A 20,009-nucleotide genomic window follows, 5' to 3' on the forward strand; every position below is an offset into this window, starting at 1 on the left:
CTTTCATGTCCATTGATTCTTATAACACAATACAAAGCAAAGTAAACTCTGCATTTTGGCCTAGAGGGGCCAGTCGGAACCGACCGACAGCCGTGTCATCCCCTGCCAGTGCCGTCATTCGGATGCAGTATGGAGAGATATGGGATCAGCACACCGCACTGCTGGCCGTTGTCAATTTTGTTGATCTTAGAACCGCTACTACTGGCTCAAGTCGCTCCTCAATTACCATAACGATACTGACTGACCTGGTGCAGCATGTAAAACTCCCTGGAAGTACAAGGAATCGAACTCTAGTCCTCTACATAGAAGCTGGACACACTGATCAGTCAGCTACGGAGTTGGGTCTGGTTTCTGTACATGTTGTAGATAAGCTTTCGTTGTCTTTATTTTATCCCAACTGCCTTCATAGATTCGACGAGTATACTCCAACAACATTGTCAAACCTTTTCTCTAAATCTACAAATGCTATAAACTTGGCTTTATTGGTACTTACATTCTTTGCGTTTATTTCAAAATGTTTGTGATAGGTGATCAGTCTGTTTATACTTTAAAAACTTTGAATAATATCTGCATAACCTACGTGCCTCATGTGTTTATAAATTTCTTCAGCACCTGTATTCATCTTCATTGTGATTAACTTAATGTTTAGTGTTAGTAGACATGGATAGGATAGGATATTGGATGTCAAAATGGTTCAAATGGCTCTGAGCACTATGGGACTTGACATCTGTGGTCATCATTCCCCTAGAACTTAGAACTACTTAAACCTAACTAACCTAAGGGCATTACAAACATCCATGCCCGAGGCAGGATTCGAATCTGCGACCGTAGCAGTAGCGCGGTTCCGGACTGAGCACCTGAACCGCTAGACCACCGCGGCCGGCATATTGGATGTCAAAATTGTCATTGGTAATGTGATTGAGTAGAGGGACAGTTGGAACCTACGTTGGATTGGAAAGATAAGTGTAATAGATTGACTGGGTTCCAGAGGTAGTTCAGAATCTGAGAGACTGGGAGGAAAGAAATAACTGATGCTGCATCAGTAGCGTTGGGAGAGTAGGGCGTGAGGGTCAGTAGGTTAAAGTAGGATGGATATATAGCAGAAGAAGAAGTTCCCCGATACTGGGCTGGTGTTACGTTGAGGTGGAAGACATCTAGGGAAATTTATTGGAGAGAATGAGAATGTTGGGAAAAAAAGTTCAAATGTGTGTGAAATCTTAAGGGACTTAACTGCTAAGGTCATCAGTCCCTAAGCTTACACACTACTTAACCTAAATTAGGACAAACACACACATCCACGCCCGAGGCAGGACTCGAACATCCGCCAGGACCAGCCGCACAATCCATGACTGCAGCGCCTGAGACTGCTCCACTTATCCCGCGCGGCGATGTTGCCAAGAACTGACGTTTTCGAGGACTATTGTGACGAACCCCCCATGAACCATGGACCTTGTCGTTGGTGGGGAGACTTGCGTGCCTCAGCGATACAGATAGCCGTACCGTAGGTACAACCACAACGGAGGGGTATCTGTTGAGAGGCCAGACAAACGTGTGGTTACTGAAGAGGGGCAGCAGCCTTGTCAGTAGTTGCAAGGGCAACAGTCTGGGTGATTGACTGATCTGGCCTTGTAACAATAACCAAAACGGCCTTGCTGTGCTGGCACTGCGAACGGTTGAAAGCAAGGGGGAAGTACGGCCGTAATTTTTCCCGAGGGCATGCAGCTTTACTGTATGATTAAATGATGATGTCGTCCTCTTGGGTAAAATATTACGGAGGTAAAATAGTCCCCCATTCGGATCTCCGGGCGGGGACTACTCAAGAGGATGCCGTTATCAGGAGAAAGAAAACTGGCCTTCTACGGATCGGAGCGTGGAATTTCAGATCCCTTAATCGGGCAGGTAGGTTAGAAAATTTAAAAAGGGAAATGGATAGGTTAAAGTTAGATATAGTGGGAATTAATGAAATTCGGCGGCAGGAGGAACAAGACTTCTGGTCAGGTGACTACAACGTTATAAACACAAAATCAAATAGGGGTAATGCAGGAGTAGGTTTAATAATGAATAGGAAAATAGGAGTGCGGGTAAGCTACTACAAACAGCATAGTGAACGCATTATTGTGGCCACGATAGATACGAAGCCCACACGTACTACAGTAGTATAAGTTTATATGCCAATTAGCTCTGCAGATGACAAAGAAATTGAAGAAATGTATGATCAAATAAAAGAAATTATTCAGATAGTGAAGGGAGACGAAAATTTAATAGTCATAGGTGACTGGAATTCGAGTATAGGAAAAGGGAGAGAAGGAAATGTAGTAGGTGAATATGGATTGGGGCTAAGAAATGAAAGAGGAAGCCGCCTGGTAGAATTTTGCACAGAGCACAACTTAATCGTAGCTAACACTTGGTTTCAGAATCATGAAAGGAGGTTGTATACATGGAAGAACCCTGGAGATACTAAAAGGTATCAGATAGATTATATAATGGTAAGACAGAGATTTAGGAACCAGGTTTTAAATTGAAAGCCATTTCCAGAGGCAGATGTGGACTCTGACCCCAATCTATTGGTTATGACCTGTAGATTAAAACTGAAGAAACTGCAAAAAGGTGGGAATTTAAGGAGATGGGACCTGGATAAACTGAAAGAACCAGAGGTTGTACAGAGTTTCAGGAAGAGCATAAGGGAACAATTGACAGAAATGGGGGAAAGAAATACAGTAGAAGAAGAACGGGTAGCTTTGAGGGATGAAGTAGTGAAGGCAGCAGAGGATGAAATAGGTTAAAATACGAGGGCTAGTAGAAATCCTTGGGTAACAGAAGAAATATTGAATTTAATTGATGAAAGGCGAAAATATAAAAATGCAGTAAATGAAGCAGGCAAAAAGGAATACAAACGTCTCAAAAATGAGATCGACGGGAAGTGCAAAATGGCTAAGCAGGGATGGCTAGAGGACAAATGTAAGGATGTAGAGGCTTATCTCACTAGGGGTAAGATAGATACTGCCTACAGGAAAATTAAAGAGACCTTTGGAGAAAAGAGAACCACTTGTATGAATATCAAAAGTTCAGATGGAAACCCAGTTCTAAGCAAAGAAGCGAAAGCAGAAAGGTGGAAGGAGTATATAGAGGGTCTATACACGGGCGATGTACTTGAGGAGAATATTATGGAAATGGAAGAGGATGTAGATGAAGATGAAATGGGGGATACGATACTGCGTGAAGAGTATGACAGAGCACTGAAAGACCTGAGTCGAAACAAGGCCCCTGGAGTAGACAACATTCCATTGGAACTATTGATGGCCTTGGGAGAGCCAGTCCTGACAAAACTGTACCATCTGGTGAACAAGATGCATGAAACAGGCGAAATACCCTCAGACTTCAAGAAGAATATAATAACTCCAATCCCAAAGAAAGCATGTGTTGACAGATGTGAAAATTACTGAACAATCAGTTTAATAAGCCACAGCTGCAAAATACAACCACGAATTCTTTACAGATGAATGGAAAAACTAGTAGAAGCCGACCTTGGGGAAGATCAGTTTTGATTCCGTAGAAATAATGGAACACGTGAGGCAATACTGACCTTACGACTTATCTTAGAAGAAAGATTAAGGAAAGGCAAACCTACGTTTCTAGAATTTGTAGACTTAGAGATAGCTTTTGACAATGTTGACTGGAATTTTCTCTTTTAAATTCTAAAGGTGTCATGGGGAAAAATTCAGGGAGCGAAAGGTTATTTACAATGTGTACAGAAACCAGATGGCAGTTATGAGTCGAGGGACATGGAAGGGAAGCAGTGGTTGGGAAGGGAGTAAGACAGGGTGGAAGCCTCTCCCCGATGTTATTCAATATGTATATTGAGCAAGCAGTATAGGAAACAAAAGAAAAATTCGGAGTAGGTATTAAAATACATGGAGGAGAAATAAAAACTTTGAGGTTCTCCGAGGACATTGTAATTCTGTCAGAGACAGCAAAGGACTTGGAAGAGCAGTTGAACGGAAACGTCAATGTCTTGAAAGGAGGATATAAGATGATCATCAACAAAAGCGAAACGAGAATAATGGAATGTAGTCGAATTAAGTCGGGTGATACTGAGGGAATTACATTAGGAAATGAGACACTTGAAGTAGTAAAGGAGTTTTGCTATTTGGGGAGCAAAATAACTGGTGGTGGTCGAAGTAGAGAGGATATAAAATGTAGACTGGCAATGGCAAGGAAAGCGTTTCTGAAGAAGAGAAATTTTTCAATATCGAGTATAGATTTAAGTGTCAGGAAGTCATTTCTGAAAGTATTTGTATGGAGTGTAGCCATGTATGGAAGTGAAACATGGACGATAAATAGTTTGGACAAGATGAGAATAGAAGCTTTCGAAATGTGGTGCTACTGAAGAATGCTGAAGATTAGATGGGTAGATCACGTAGCTAATGAGGAAATTGGAATAGGATTGGGGAGAAGCGAAGTTTGTGGCACAACTTGACCAGAAGAAGGGATCGGTTGGAAGGACATGTTCTGGGGCATCAAGGGATCACCAATTTAGTATTGTAGGGCAGCGTGGAGGGTAAAAATCGTAGAGGGAGACCAAGAGATGAATACACTAAGCAGATTCAGAAGGATGTAGGTTCCAGTAAGTATTGGGAGATAAAGAAGCTTGCACAGGATAGAGTAGCATGGAGAGCTGCATCAAACCAGATTCAGAACTGAAGACAACAACAACAACATCAACATTGTGACGAAACTGACAACTGGAGGATATCTTCTCTATAGAATGTGGGTGGAAAGAATTCTTAGACTGGACTGGGCTGTCGACTGGTTGGATTGGAAGGAGGGTTGTTCCTTCATTGGTGGGAGCGTGGCTGGCATCTTTGAGAATATGTGGAGTGGGGAACATTACAGCCAGAAACGGATTTGAGACTGGAGCAGTGCCTATGCACAATGGCAGGTGGGTGGATCGTTTGACTCACGCATTTGGTCCTCCTTGTACCGGAGGAAGCAGAGGCATCGCATGAATTGGGGTTCGGATTTCGAGAGTTCAACTGTATGGCGGAGATAAATAAATTCCCTCCTCTCGAACAAGGTGCTCGATGGTGGAAGTTCATTAGGTAAACAGGAGAAGAATGTAGGTGGGAACACTGTTGCTGATACAGAGGACAGTACAGATTTCCTGATCAGGGTCAGAATTTATTTCCCACACAACTACCTCCGCCATAATTTTCGAATTCTCTTTCTGGACCATGGCCGGGAGCAGGTGGTGCTTTGGGACAGGGAGCAACCGATGAAAACCCCTGGGAAAGGAACGAGATTCTTGAAAACGATGGATTGGGTGCAGAAGATAATGACACGTCGCTGATGTGTCTATAACTGCAGCTGGACTAGAGACAGGAACCGGAGACTCACCTGTTTGACAGAGTTGGGCGCCGTGACGTCAGCGGCGGAGGCTATCCTGGCGACGGTGGCGCCGGCTGGTAGCAGCGGCGAAGGCTGCAAACACCTGGCGGGCGTCGGCAGCGACACGGCGGCGGGCGAGTCGGAGCACGCGATGCCTTGCGCGCATTCGCGGGGGAGGTGCACCTCCACAGTGGCCGTCACCTGGGGGCGGGGAGAACCGGCCGGTCAAAAGTGATACCGGTAGGTTCGTTCTGTTCCTTGGCAGAGAAGGCAGTTTTGATATGCCTATTATTTTATTGATGTGCTACAAACCCTTAATACACTACTGGCCACTAAAATTGCTGCACGAGGAAGATGACGTGCTACAGACGCGAAATTTAACCGACAGGAAGAAGATGCTGTGATATGCAAATGATTAGCTTTTCAGAGCATTCACACAAGGTTGGCGCCGGTGGCGACACCTACAACGTGCTGACAATAGGGAAGTTTCCAACCGATTTCTCATACACAAACAGCAGTTGACCGGCGTTGACTGGTGAAACGTTGTTGTGATGCCTCGTGTGAGGAGGAGAAATGCGTACCATCACGTTTCCAACTTTAATAAAGGTCGGATTGTAGCCTATCCCGATTGCGGATTATCGTATCGCGACATTGCTGCCCGGGTTGGTCGATATCCAATGACTGTTAGCAGAATATGGAATCGGTAGGTTCAGAAGCGTAATACAGAACGCCGTGTTGGATCCCAACGGCAGCAGTCCCCACTAGCAGTCGAGATGACAGGCATCTGATGCGCATGACTGTAACGGATCGTGCAGCCACGTCTCGATCTCAAAGACAACAGATGGGGACGTTTGCAAGGCATCAGCCATCTGCACGAACAGTTCGACGACGTTTGCAGCAGCATGGACTATCAGCTCGGAGACCGTTGCTGTGGTTACCCTTGACAGGACCGCCTGCGATGGTGCACTCATCGACTAACCTGGGTGCACAAATGGTAAAACGTCATTTTTTCGGATGAATCCAGGTTCTGGTTACAGCATCATCATGGTCGCATCCGTGTTTCGCGACATCGGAGTGAACGCACTTTGGAACCGTGTATTCGTCACCGCCATACTGGCATACCACCCGGCGTGATGGTATGGGGTGCCATTGGTTACACGTCTCGGTCACCTCTTGTTGGCATTGATGGCATTTTGAACAGTGGACGTTACATTGTAGATGTATTACGATCCGTGGCTCTACCCTTCATTCGATCCCTGCAAAACCCTACATTTCAGCAGGATAATGCACGACCGCATGTTGCAGGTCCTGGACGGGCCTTTCTGGGTACAGAAAATGATCGACTGCTGTCCTGGACAGCACATTCTCCATCGAAAACAGACGATGCAAGAAGTCATCAACGTGCAACTTTCGCTCTCTCTGTAACCACTTCTTCACCTTTGCAATCTTTGCTGGAAACAAAGAGACCGATTTCTGGCATAAACTCAACGCCATATTTCTTACTCCTTCACCTTCATCAGAATTTTTCAGTCTTTGTTCACTTTTGTTACTGGAGTAATAGCTATAAAAAACGGAAAAGCGGATATTTCAGAAACTGGTTATTTTGAGCCGTTTTATTACTCAGGTTAAATTGGAGAAGTAAAGAACCGGTGGAATCGAAAACTGGTTGTTCCGCTGACAACTGCCACCTGTAGGTAAGGATCGAAAAAAGTCATATGGAGTTACGAGCGGATGCATTGCAAGGAAGGTACATCCAGTGGCATGCAATATACAACAAGGGACGGGGGGGAAGGGGGGGGGGGGGGCTGTGAGTCGTATGCCTGGGGCGTAAATTTTATAGGGGCGCAAAAACCTGTAAGATGAAAGTTTTTATCATAAAATGAAATACGATATTTCAGGGCTTGCGTATAGTCTGCATTATAACTGACGTCCTGTATGAATGTTATTCCAACATTTATTTTACATGTTCAGCGTTGGTAGTGTGGTCGTCCCAGCCCTATAAAAGGCGGGTTGTGACATCTGTGATTGGCTGGAGAGGCCCACTTTCGCTCATGACGGATGTGCAAAACAAAAGTTCTTACTAGCTACGCGACCCTACGTTGTCTTTGTGTTTGGAAATGAAGATTCTCTCTAGCAGCCTACATAAGGACTTCAAAGACATCAGAAAAGGTGGGCTCTAGTCACAAGACACAGGTAAATAATATTTCTGTATTACAGAATGGTACAGAGGAGAGTTGTAGGCGCTTCAGTCCGGAACCGCGCGACTGCTACGGTCGCAGGTTCGAATCCTGCCTCGGGCATGGATGTGTGTGACGTCCTTAGGTTAGTTAGTTTAAGTAGTTCTAAGTTCTAGGGGACTGATGACCTCAGATGTTAGTCCCATTGCGCACAGAGCCATCTGAACCATTTTGATTCTGAATTGTGTAAACAGCAGCATTTTTAATTGCCAATATACCTTAGAGGGGATCCGAGTTACCTCAAGCAAGTTCTTTTGTTAGTAATTAATTAGAATTTGCAAATAATGGACTGCATTTTTGTGTCTGTCTATTGAATGTTTGTTAAGAGACTTTTTTCTGTAATTTTATGTAGACCAGAAAAATAAATAATCTAAAGAAGTAAGCTGTAGTAGCGTGAATACCCCACTCAGAATTACTGCTAACAGTGATTTCTGGCTGGCTACAGGGCTGTCCTGTGTGCCATTCCTATCCTGATTTGTACATGTGTACCGCCTACTTTTATCTCTTTGCCTTGAGTAGTGCCACAATGAAGACTAAAACGTTTCTACACTAGTTAGTGTGGCATCACCAGAGATAGGGTTGCCACTCCAAAATCCATAACGTGAATCGACACCACAGACATTAGCGAAGGCTCGCCGCCATCTACGACGACGTACGGGAGGCGCTCCTGAAGACACAGCGCAGTTGTGCCCTCACGTGTTGCGCATGCACGAGTCCAACCACAGCTCAAGACTTCAGCTACGGCAGTCAACATTAATGTGGGGCTAACTTGACGTTAAATTATGCTGTTATTAATGTCGGACATTGTAGGCCTAACTCAAGAAAACAGTCTGCTACTTAGTGGGTTAAGTAATGCCTTCATTGTTAAAGACTGTTGTAAATTATCAAGCAATCCTGTGGCAAAGAACTGTGTTAAAGTTAAGTAAATCTTCTATTCATTTATTTAATAAAGTGAACTAATTTTTCATTATTTCTGATTTGAAACATGCAGTCACAGAACCCATAGTTGTGACCAGACGAAATTAGTTTCGTCTGGTTACAACGGTCACCTATTAGCTTTGTTTATTAGTTGTTTACGTGCATTTTTTACAATTATTTAATATTTATTCAGATTTTTTCTCATCGATAATGTATTTTGTAAGGAATCGGGTGCCTAATGCAGAGAAAGGCGAAAAGTAGAACAGGAAGAGCTTTCTGAACTAGCTGGAGAGCTTGACAGACTTATTGCGAAAACTAAGTGTGGGAGTACGCTCTTCGCTGTCTACGGTAGAAGCAGAGACCTGAAAATGTTTCAAAGCCTGTGCAGAAAACCACTCTGTCAGAGCAGGTTGTTTTGAAAGTTTTCAGTGGTATCAGTTATTGGCCAGAAAATGTAAGGGAGACTTTGAGAAATGAATTTGCTAAGAGTGCAACTTGTGAACTACAGAATAAATATACTTTTTTTTCAACAGATGTTACTGGCAGAGCCTTTTTGTAAACATTCGTTTTATGTGAAGTTAGAAAATGGCGAGCGAATTTTAAGGGCACGGTCGGTGTATTCTTTTGTGAAATGTGCTATGTATTTCTTTCCTTGCATGCTTAAAAGAATAAACGGGGAAGTCTTTTTGTACAGACATATGGCTTTAAAACATGGAAAATGCTTAGCCCGTAATATTAGATCATGAAAAAAGTTGTCATTGTGATGAATCATTTGAAAACTGGAAAGAGCCTGAAATGCGACTAAAGTAATGTGAAACAATCGGTGACGGTTCTCAATTACAACAACGTAAGTCGTTTGAGAAATGGAAAGCTCTATTAACGAGGATTCTTGATTATGTATTGTAATTAGTCAGACAATCCTCCCCCTCCCTCCCTCCCCCTTGGAGATCTTTGCGGAAGTAATAACTGTGGAACTTTCCTTGAAACTTTCAACCTACTTTTCAAATGTGATCCAAATGTTCAATATGTGTAAATTCCTAAGGGACCAAACTACTGAGGTCATCGGTCGCTAGACTTACACACTACTTAAACTAGCTTATGCTAGGAACAACATATACACCCATGCCCGAGGGGGAACTCGAACCTCCGGTGGGAGGAGCCACGACGCAGTCCGTAACAGGAGCTACGAATCCTCCTCTTCACAAAGTTCAGCAAACAGACGGCTATGCTGTATGTTATCTTCCTCCATGAAGCGAAAATGTGAGAAAGGAAACTATTTGGCGATCATCTCACAGTAGAGATATTTTGGAACTAACACTAAATACACTCCTGGAAATGGAAAAAAGAACACATTCACACCGGTGTGTCAGACCCACCATACTTGCTCCGGACACTGCGAGAGGGCTGTACAAGCAATGATCACACGCACGGCACAGCGGACACACCAGGAACCGTGGTGTTGGCCGTCGAATGGCGCTAGCTGCGCAGCATTTGTGCACCGCCGCCGTCAGTGTCAGCCAGTTTGCCGTGGCATATGGAGCTCCATCGCAGTCTTTAACACTGGTAGCATGCCGCGACAGCGTGGACGTGAACCGTATGTGCAGTTGACACGGACTTTGAGCGAGGGCGTATAGTGGGCATGCGGGAGGCCGGGTGGACGTACCGCCGAATTGCTCAACACGTGGGGCGTGAGGTCTCCACAGTACATCGATGTTGTCGCCAGTGGTCGGCGAAAGGTGCACGTTCCTGTCGACCTGGGACCGGACCGCAGCGACGCACGGATGCACGCCAAGACCGTAAGATCCTACGCAGTGCCGTAGGGGACCGCACCGCCACTTCCCACCAAATTAGGGACACTGTTGCTCCTGGGGTATCGGCGAGGACCATTCGCAACTGTCTCCATGAAGCTGGGCTACGGTCCCGCACACCGTTAGGCCGTCTTCCGCTCACGCCCCAACATCGTGCAGCCCGCCTCCAGTGGTGTCGCGACAGGCGTGAATGGAGGGACGAATGGAGACGTGTCGTCTTCAGCGATGAGAGTCGCTTCTGCCTTGGTGCCAATGATGGTCGTATGCGTGTTTGGCGCCGTGCAGGTGAGCGCCACAATCAGGACTGCATACGACCGAGGCACACAGGGCCAACACCCGGCATCATGGTGTGGGGGAGCGATCTCCTACACTGGCCGTACACCTCTGGTGATCGTCGAGGGGACACTGAATAGTGCACGGTACATCCAAACCGTCATCGAACCCATCGTTCTACCATTCCTAGACCGGCAAGGGAACTTGCTGTTCCAACAGGACAATGCACGTCCGCATGTATCCCGTGCCACCCAACGTGCTCTAGAAGGTGTAAGTCAACTACCCTGGCCAGCAAGATCTCTGGATCTGTCCCCCATTGAGCATATATGGGACTGGATGAAGCGTCGTCTCACGCGGTCTGCACGTCCAGCACGAACGCTGGTCCAACTGAGGCGTCAGGTGGAAATGGCATGGCAAGCCGTTCCACAGGACAACATCCAGCATCTCTACAATCGTCTCCATGGGAGAATAGCAGCCTGCATTGCTGTGAAAGGTGGATATACACTGTACTAGTGCCGACATTGTGCATGCTCTGTTGCCTGTGTGTATGTGCCTGTGGTTCTGTCAGTGTGATCATGTGATGTATCTGACCCCAGGAATGTGTCAATAAAGTTTCCCCTTCCTGGGACAATGAATTCACGGTGTTCTTATTTCAATTTCCAGGAGTGTATTTCTGCATCATGTTTAATAGTACATAATTTATATCACAAACAGAAGAAAAGTCTTTAATAACTCGTTATGTACATATTGAAGGTGTACAAGTAACAGCACGGGAACCCTTCATTGATTTCATTCTATTACAGGGGAAATTAGCTAATGAAGTTACAGAACAAATTTGTGACTAACTGCAAGGAGATGGTGTGAAACTAGTGGACTGCTGTGGACAAAGATATAGTAATGCCGCTACCATATCTGGACACATTATTGGTGCTCATAGACTTATTTTGGATATAAACCCCAAATCAGTGAACCGGCTGGGGTGGCCGAGCGGTTCTAGGCTACAGTCTGGAACCGCGCGACCGCTACGGTCACAGGTTCGAATCCTGCCTCGGGCATGGACGTGTGTGATGTCCTTAGGTTGGTAAGGTTTAAGTAGTTCTACGTTCTAGGGGACTGATGACCTCAGAAGTTAAGTGCCATAGTGCTCAGAGTTACGTGAACCAAATCAGTGATTATGCCATGCAATAATCACTCACTTAATTTTGCTGGAGTACGTGCAGCTACTGCTGGAACAAAGTCGGTGACTTGTTTGGCACTGTGCAAAATGCCTACACATTTTTCTCAAGCTCTGTACACAGGTTGGATGTTCTTAAACAACGTGTCCTAATTAATTTGAAGCGGTCCTGTGACACAGTATGGAGTTCAAAGTATGAATGCTTGCTGAACACATTGAAAGCGTGATAGAAGCTATGGAAATCTTCAGGAATGGATCAGTAGAAACTGAAAAACCAAATAAGATGCAGATAGTCTGCTGGTTTGCATTATGACCTACCGTTTCTTCGCATTCCTTGATTTTTGGAGCCCATTGCTTACAAAAGTGAACGGTGTTTACATATGATTATGACAAAGAGGACTTGGATGTGATCACTTGGTTCAAAAGCCGCAGGCACTCACTCTATTTTGTAAGGAAAAGGGTGATTCTCTAGTCACAAAAGCAACTGAGAGAGCCATGGTAATACGCAATATATCTGATATTTCAACATACAGACGAATCGGAAGATGAAAGCAAATGTCTGGTGAGAAAAGCATAGACACTGGCCCAAATTTAATTCGGGTGACTCGTTGGGAACAGCTTGATGCAGTAGGTAAGCTAACACTAGAATTTAAAAAAAAGTACGTTGTAAGTGAACCTAGTTTATGAGTTATTTGCCTTCCTGCAAATACAAATACTATTAGATACAGAAAAAGTTGAATTCAATACTTAAAACAGCATTTATGTGAAAAATATTCCGAATTGAATGCTTGAGCTATGATTGCTGAAGTATATCGTATTAGCTCCACACACACACACACACACACACACAAGAGCGTAATGGGCTGGAGCACCATCATGCAGAAGCCACCTGTTATCTGTCGTACGACAAGAGGCACGTCTTCCAGAAGGGGAGGAAGGGTCACCCGCAGACACATCTCACCAGTAAGGCGCTATGGAAGCATGACTGGTCTCACGATCTACACCCACAGATTGAGGCTGAACTGGTGTCGGTGTTTCACTGCTACTTCACTACGGGAATTATTCAATGCCCACAGGTGGGAATCATGAAACTTGATCATACTGCTTTTGGTAAAGCATATGCAAATAGGGTGGATGACAGAAATTCCAGCTCAGTGGTGGTCTATGTTACGAATCAGCAACAAAACCGCCGTAATTGAGTCTGCAGGTAATAAGATCTGCACATATTGTAATTGATATGGACGGTGGCAGTTGTCACGGTCGTCTCGCTGGCAGGCTGCTTGAATGGTGTTCACACTGGAGTCACTATCAAACATGGTTTACCTCCACCTTCATCTCGTTTGGAGCATATTTCCAACCAGATGTCCATATGACCTTTCTTGCTCCTTATTATCTCAGGTACTGGTTCCTGCAGTTCGTACACATTCAGAAAAAGCGCTTTGTGTATACAGTGTTCAACAAATACTGCGACACCCTTCGTGGGTTTGTAGATTGGATCTTGAGGAACAAATCGAGGACAGGAATCCATTTGCTGAAACTTCATGCAACGACGCTACAGAGCATCAAAGTTATAGGCGCCAGCGCCTGCTTCTAGGCCACCCCTTCAGCAGCAAATGTGACTTTGTACAATGACAGACAGTAGACGGAACGTCTCAGTGTTATGCAGTGGTCGCGACTGATTGCCACTATCACCAATAGAGACGATGGGGCTAGCAGCTGCATGGGCAGGCCTTGTCTCTTATGAATGTGGTACTCTGTTGCCTCAGTGCAAGACAGTTTTGGACATGGGTTTCCATTAGCAGTTTATTTTTTTCCTGTATACCGAAAATCACTGGAGATTACAGAGGCTTCCAGGAGAAAAATAAACTGTTGATGGGATCCTGTGTCTGAAACCCTCAACCACTGAGACAGCACAACGATCATAGGACATAAGGTCTGTCTAACAGCAGCTAACAGAATCTTCTTCACTGACGATCGTTAAAATCAGTTGCGATCACTGAATAACAAACACCTTTGTGAGATGGTCCATCAGCATACAAAGTAATGTTTGCTGCTGAAGGGGTGGTCTAGTGGCAGGCGCTGGTGCATCTGATTTCGAAGCTCTGTAGCTTCGTTGGATGACATTTCCGGACACGGGCTCCTATCCTTCATCTGCTCCTCAAGACACCCTCTGTTGCCCCTCATAGTTCGCCACAACATTTCTGGGAGTCCCTGTATCCAATGTTTTAATGTGGGTGGTGGTAATAACAGTTATATGCTTAGATCAAATATTTCATGTCAGTGAAATACAACATTTGAATTGACATTGTTTCCTGACGTGCAGAGAATCCAGGTTCGATTCCTGGCACTGCTAGGAACTTTTTCTTTGGTGGGAGGACTGGTACAGTGAGCACTCCCCCTTGTGCTGCTCTGCTGGAGGAGAAAAATCGTTTCCGATGTCATGTGACACTTAGGAAGGAAAAGAAGACACAACCGATAAAGTGAATCCTACATACTCCCTTCGAAATACTATTTAATGCGACTGTATGTATGTATATAGTGAGTTATTCGTAAGTACCTTGGACGTTTACGAAGACCGTTGCTGAAAGCTTCAAAATATACAGAAAACAGAGACACATCACTGGACAAGCATCTCCCCAAGTTGTGACTCACATTATAGGTGGTCATTGTGGGCACCGTTCTTGACGTGGCAAATATCAATATGAGCAGGTGCGTGCAATTCTCTGAGGTCGCTGTTGCTGCTGCGTCAGGAGCCTGCTATGGAAATCTGTTCACTGGGTTGCCTATCTCCAGGCGTGAAGAAATTCGATGCGATAATACAGAGGGCGTTATCAGTATTATTATCGTCGTATACATCAATTACAACAAATCCAATACATATTTAAACAAAAAATATGTATGTGCAACTATTTATGCTAGATAAATATCATGTGGCCCAGACTACGCACGAATGTTGTAAGACTCAATCCAATGAAGAGCTCCACTGAATACTTTATGCACATTGTTTGATGCCAGTGGGGAAACATCTATTAGGCTACTCATTTACAATGTGGGTTATTATCTGAATGTCACCACAGTTATACGTACTCTCGGTGCAAAACTCGGCATGTTGTATTTTCTATTTAGCTGTACGAAAATTTCTCTCGGACGATGAAAGCCTGGAATTTTAACAACTAGGTTGTGAATAACTTCGTGGTTCCCGGTTTCTGTGGATCGCCACTCATGTTTCCAGTCAGCGTCGCTGTTGAACCAAGTGGAGAGCATTTTTGCTCCTTCTTTATACACTGGTCTTCTGGATTTGAGGCGTTCCCTCGGCAGCGAGAATAAACTTTCGTGAACAGGAACTGACTCATTTTTAGAAACTTGTTGGCGAAGGTTGTAGAAATCCGCGTTTCGACGATGACGAGCTGGACAGATATTCGATAGTATTAGCAGCCAACATGAAGATGTATATCTGACCGTATCACTAATTGTTTTCATAGCTGCAATTCTTCACACAAACACTGGGTAGCCAAGCTGTTGGACAACGTTGTGCTTCAGAGCATAGCAGTGCTAGGGATGCTCGACGGAGAATACAGAGTAGATGATTTCTGTACAAATAGTAACATGTCCGTCCTCTGGTGGTGTGCTATACAACTACTTCACGGTGCGTACTACAAATCAAAACTCAGTGAGTTGCACTTTGTGCTGCCGTGTGTCACTCATCTATATTTCTTGTGGTGTTTGTGCAGCTGCCTTCTGGGGCCCTGCGTACACTTATCAATAACAATATATTGTCTCAAGGAAATAAAAGGTGTAGTCAAAAGTTTGGGGGACTTTTTCGCGTTCTTTCAGTTCTTAGTAATATGGAGAATTCACCATAAGACCATTACAATGAATTTGAATTTGGCTTTGAGTAAACTATACAATAAGGGATTTTTTTCAGCCTTCGATCGGTCAGGAAATGGAAACCACAGTGAAATTTACAAATGTTTTATTTGCAACATTTATCTACACCTTCCAGCTACATAGTCGCCACTCGGACGTAGACGACTGTCGTAGCGTGCTACCAATTTTCCGACACCCTCATCATCAATGGCAGCCACCTCTGCTTTCCACCAATCCTCTACGCTGTTCTGCAGCTCGTTGGCTGTGTCAAAATGTTGTCGTCATAATCTGCGGTTCGTGTGATCGACGAGATGAAAATTAGAGGCAGCCAAGTCTGGGGTGTATGGTGGGTGATCCAACACTGCTATCGAAACCGCTGCGGCAGCGCCGTTGTTGCGTCTGCAGTGTGCAGCTGAGCATTGTCACGAAGAAGGAAATGAAAGACATGTACGCTATGTGGGCTGCATCAAATCAGGCGGAACCCCTCAGCAGCCAGTTCACACTTGGCAGGAGACTCTACTGTTCCAAGCATCTTTATGTGCTCAGAACTGAAAAGTGTGATGTGAGGTGGTCGATGGGCAAACTATAGGCACTGTACAACACATCTGCACGGAGCTTCAGAGCTTCATTGGATTTTCACTGTGGTTTTAAAATCGCGACCAATGAAGGATTGAAAACAAATAGGTATTGTAGCTTTGCTAGTCACTTAGCGGCGTCTACTATTTTCCAGATTTGTTAAGAAGGGCGGTCACCCATAACAACCTCACTTACATTGAAAATGGGACTCGAAATACACTCAGTTTTGCCTCTGACGTGTAAACAAAAACTACCACTCGTGAAAGGCGAGTATCAGTTGAGAAGTACTATCCCAGTGTTTGTCTTAATCGATTTAACTACTACATGGAAAGTATAAATTAGGATATCCAGACTGGGATCTGAACCCCTGTTCTCCTGAATAAGTGCCCAGCGTCTGAGCCACTGTCTTAGCCACTTCGTTTGGAGCTTTCAAGTAAGATACTTCACCACCTCCTACATCCTTAGGTTCACAGGACGTTTCATTAATTTTTCGGTGATCCTGTCCTTCGTGAAGAAATCTCGAGAACGTTACTTTAGTACTTTTGTACTTACTCAGTAAATGAAAGAATTTATAATCCTTTAGTATAGGGTACTGCTTCACGCAATATTGCAGGTTCACAGGACTTTTCATTAATTTTTCGGAGATCCTGTCCTTCGTGAAGAAATCTCGAGAACGTTACTTTAGTACTTTTGTACTTACTCAGTAAATGAAAGAATTTATAATCCTTTAGTATGGGATACTGCTTCAAGCAATATTGCAGGTCTTGTGGTCGAAAAACTGAGTTCACGAGTAAATACATTGGGAAATGACTGAGATCAACAGCCGGCCGGAGTGGCCATGCGGTTCTAGGCGCTACAGTCTGGAACCGAGCGACCACTACTGTCGCAGGTTCGAATCCTGCCTCGGGCATGGATGTGTGTGATGTCCTTAGGTTAGATAGGTTTAATTAGTTCTACGTTCTAGGCAACTGATGACCTCAGAAGTTAAGTCGCATAGTGCTCAGAGCCATTTGAATCTTTTTTTGAGGCCTACAACCTCTTAATAGTAATCTCTGCAGGATTGTAGACTAACCAGTTGACAGAACATTCGTATTACCCTTTTTTGCATAATGATGAAGATGTTGTGTTCTTTCCTGGACCATCACTGTAAGTTCAGCGTTCTCCGCTTATCCCGATATCCGTCCATCCTTTTCTCAGCTGTGTGTGACGCATTTATCTCGGTGTTGTGAGTCAGCTGGTATTTTGTGCTTCCTCTTGTCCTCTACGCAGTCAAAATTCCCTGTACTACATCCTTCGTTATACAGTCTCTTCTCAACCAATGTTTTAACCAATTTCTTTTCTTCCTCTTAATACTTTCTAGCATTGTCATTTCCTCTTCACCCTTTGCGACACAGCCTCATTATCTATATTATCCTGTACGCCTTCCATTCTTCTCCAGATTCACATCTCAAAGGCCTGTATGCATTTCTCATCTCTCCCCCGCAATGCCCATCTTTCGGGACCGTACGGAGCAACACTCCCTACAGAATACTGTACTGACCTTTTCTGTAATTTGTTATTTAATGGACCACAGAAAATACTGATCCTTCTATAAAGCGACAGCTACCCTTGTTTTCGATTTCAATACATGTCATGTGACTGGCTATTTTGCATTCTAGGTACCTCAAGTTATCAGCTTGCTGAACTTACTCATCATAAATTTTCCTTCCCTTATCCGTTGATTGCTTTGTAAAAATCATTGCGTTATTTTTCATAAAATTTATATTTATTCTATATTCTTCACAGGTGGTGGTCATTTTTTAAACGTGTCGTTAACTGCATTTTCGTTTTCACTTACTAACATCACATCAGGAAGTCTTACACATTTGATTGTCCTTCCTCGTATTGTCACACGACTCTTTTGTTGGAAGCAGTTTTTAAATAAATCATGTAAATAGATTTTAAACAGAGTAGATGAGAGAACACAGCCTTCTCTTTCCCTCTCCCAGTTTTAATTTCTGCTGTTATCTCATCTGCTATTGTTACCTTTATTCTTTCAATCAAATATAACACTAAAAATATTTTCTTTGAACAAAAAATGAAACATTACGAGACAGACCAGAAACACTGTATGCAAGGGAAACACAAAGACTGATTACGAGGGGAAACCTTGAAAAATTAGAAAAAATTGAAAGAAGAATACTAAGGGAAATTGTAAGAGGAAGAAGCAGCAGTCTGTCACGGTGGAGGTTAAGATCAAATACGTAAAGAACTAAATCTGAAGTTAAAAAGTTAACATACGTAACAAATGCAACGTCGTTCGTTTGCGTAAGTCCAAAACTCGAGAACACTCTTCTTTTCAGGTGCAAAAAGATATCGAACTGCAAGGCCACAGAACCATAACACCATGTGCGGTATTATTCGCAGTCATCCGGAGACAGGAGTCATGTATAAAAGAACACACACCACATACATGATTAAGCGAGGCTGGTCAAGGAGCCCTTCAGTGCAAGTTCACATCACGTTCGAACTATTAAGGGAATCGGCGAAGCGTGCGAGCACTGAGGATAATGGACAGGGCACTACGTGAGTAGCCTCCGGATGGCTTCGAATTACACCGCGCATGATTTGTTCCCGGATGACGTGTGCTACCAGCAGGCGAAGACTCACTCTGTGAATATTGATTCCGTGGCCTTGCAGTTCGGTATATTTTTGCACATGGCGAAAAGAGTCTTCTCGAGTTTTGGACTTACGCGAAAGAACGACGTGGCGCCATTGTCTGTAATCCTAAATACAGACGACACTTTCCCGAGTTCCTTTGGAGTGCTTTCCGCGACGCGCCACGTTGTTGGAATGTCCCTGCAATGAGAAGCTGATCTGACATGACGCAGTATTTTTGAGGCTATGATCCCCCAAAGGTATTCCTCTTTATTTCGGCTGCGAGCGGATTCACGGACTTCACTCCATGGCAAAAAAATGTCTTCTACATCCATTTGATTACACTCTTATTTTATTTTCCTTTACTGCTTTCTCAGATTAGGTAGAACTATTGGAACAGGGGTAGTTAGGGGACAACGCCTGTAGTGGCATAAATATTTTTTTAACGGTCAGACTGGTGGTTGGAAATAGACCTTCTCTGTGCAGGTTACTTTATAATCAGGAAAAGAGAGAGAGAGAGAGAGAGAGAGAGAGAGAGAGAGAGAGATAGTTTAGTGGTAGGAGGCTCTGCCTGCTGAGCAGGACACCTGGATTCTAATCCCGGTCCAGCACACATTATCAACTTTTCCGCCTTGATGTAAATCAATGTCCACTAGCAGCTAAACGCGACTAATTCCATCGTATCTTAAAAAGGAAGCTCTTATGCCCTGCGTTTCTCTCAAAGTTTCACAGAAGATAAGATCATGAATGTATGGGAAGTAAAACGTGGGACATGGTTCGAAGTGCAAGAACTCAACTTATTCGTGAGGAATTGTACCTGCAATCTTCGTTGAGACATTAGGAGAGTGTCAGTAGCTTGTACAGCGAGCTGATACGTGCTGTGGCGTGATAACTTATCGTGAACACCGAAGGAAAGTCCTCTTCGGTCCGCAAACACTGCGTTAGGCAAGACCCAATAGGGCGGTCAAACAGTCCACAGTGGGCGCAACACCGCTTTGTGATTCACTCGGTGGATGCACGGCCTCTGCAGAGACGAGGAGCAGATTCCTCGATCTTCCACGCCCCTTCATATTCTTCTTATCTGCGCCCGAGCTTGTCGTAGCAGGTCGGATAAATCACAGAATTTTTCTGGAC

At 44.3% G+C, this 20,009-nt stretch overlaps 1 protein-coding gene across 1 annotated transcript in view; it reads right to left on the minus strand.

Annotated features, from left to right (window-relative positions):
- The window catches only part of LOC126285033 (diacylglycerol lipase-alpha), a 591,792-nt gene that overhangs the window by 35,428 nt on the left and 536,355 nt on the right, over window positions 1–20,009 (minus strand). The window contains exon 18 of the mRNA XM_049984357.1: window positions 5,395–5,586. Within this exon, the coding sequence (XP_049840314.1) occupies window positions 5,395–5,586 (192 nt within the window). The remainder of the gene's footprint in view (window positions 1–5,394; window positions 5,587–20,009) is intronic.

Source organism: Schistocerca gregaria, chromosome 8 (assembly GCF_023897955.1).
Source record: "Schistocerca gregaria isolate iqSchGreg1 chromosome 8, iqSchGreg1.2, whole genome shotgun sequence".
NCBI lineage: Eukaryota > Metazoa > Arthropoda > Insecta > Orthoptera > Acrididae > Schistocerca > Schistocerca gregaria.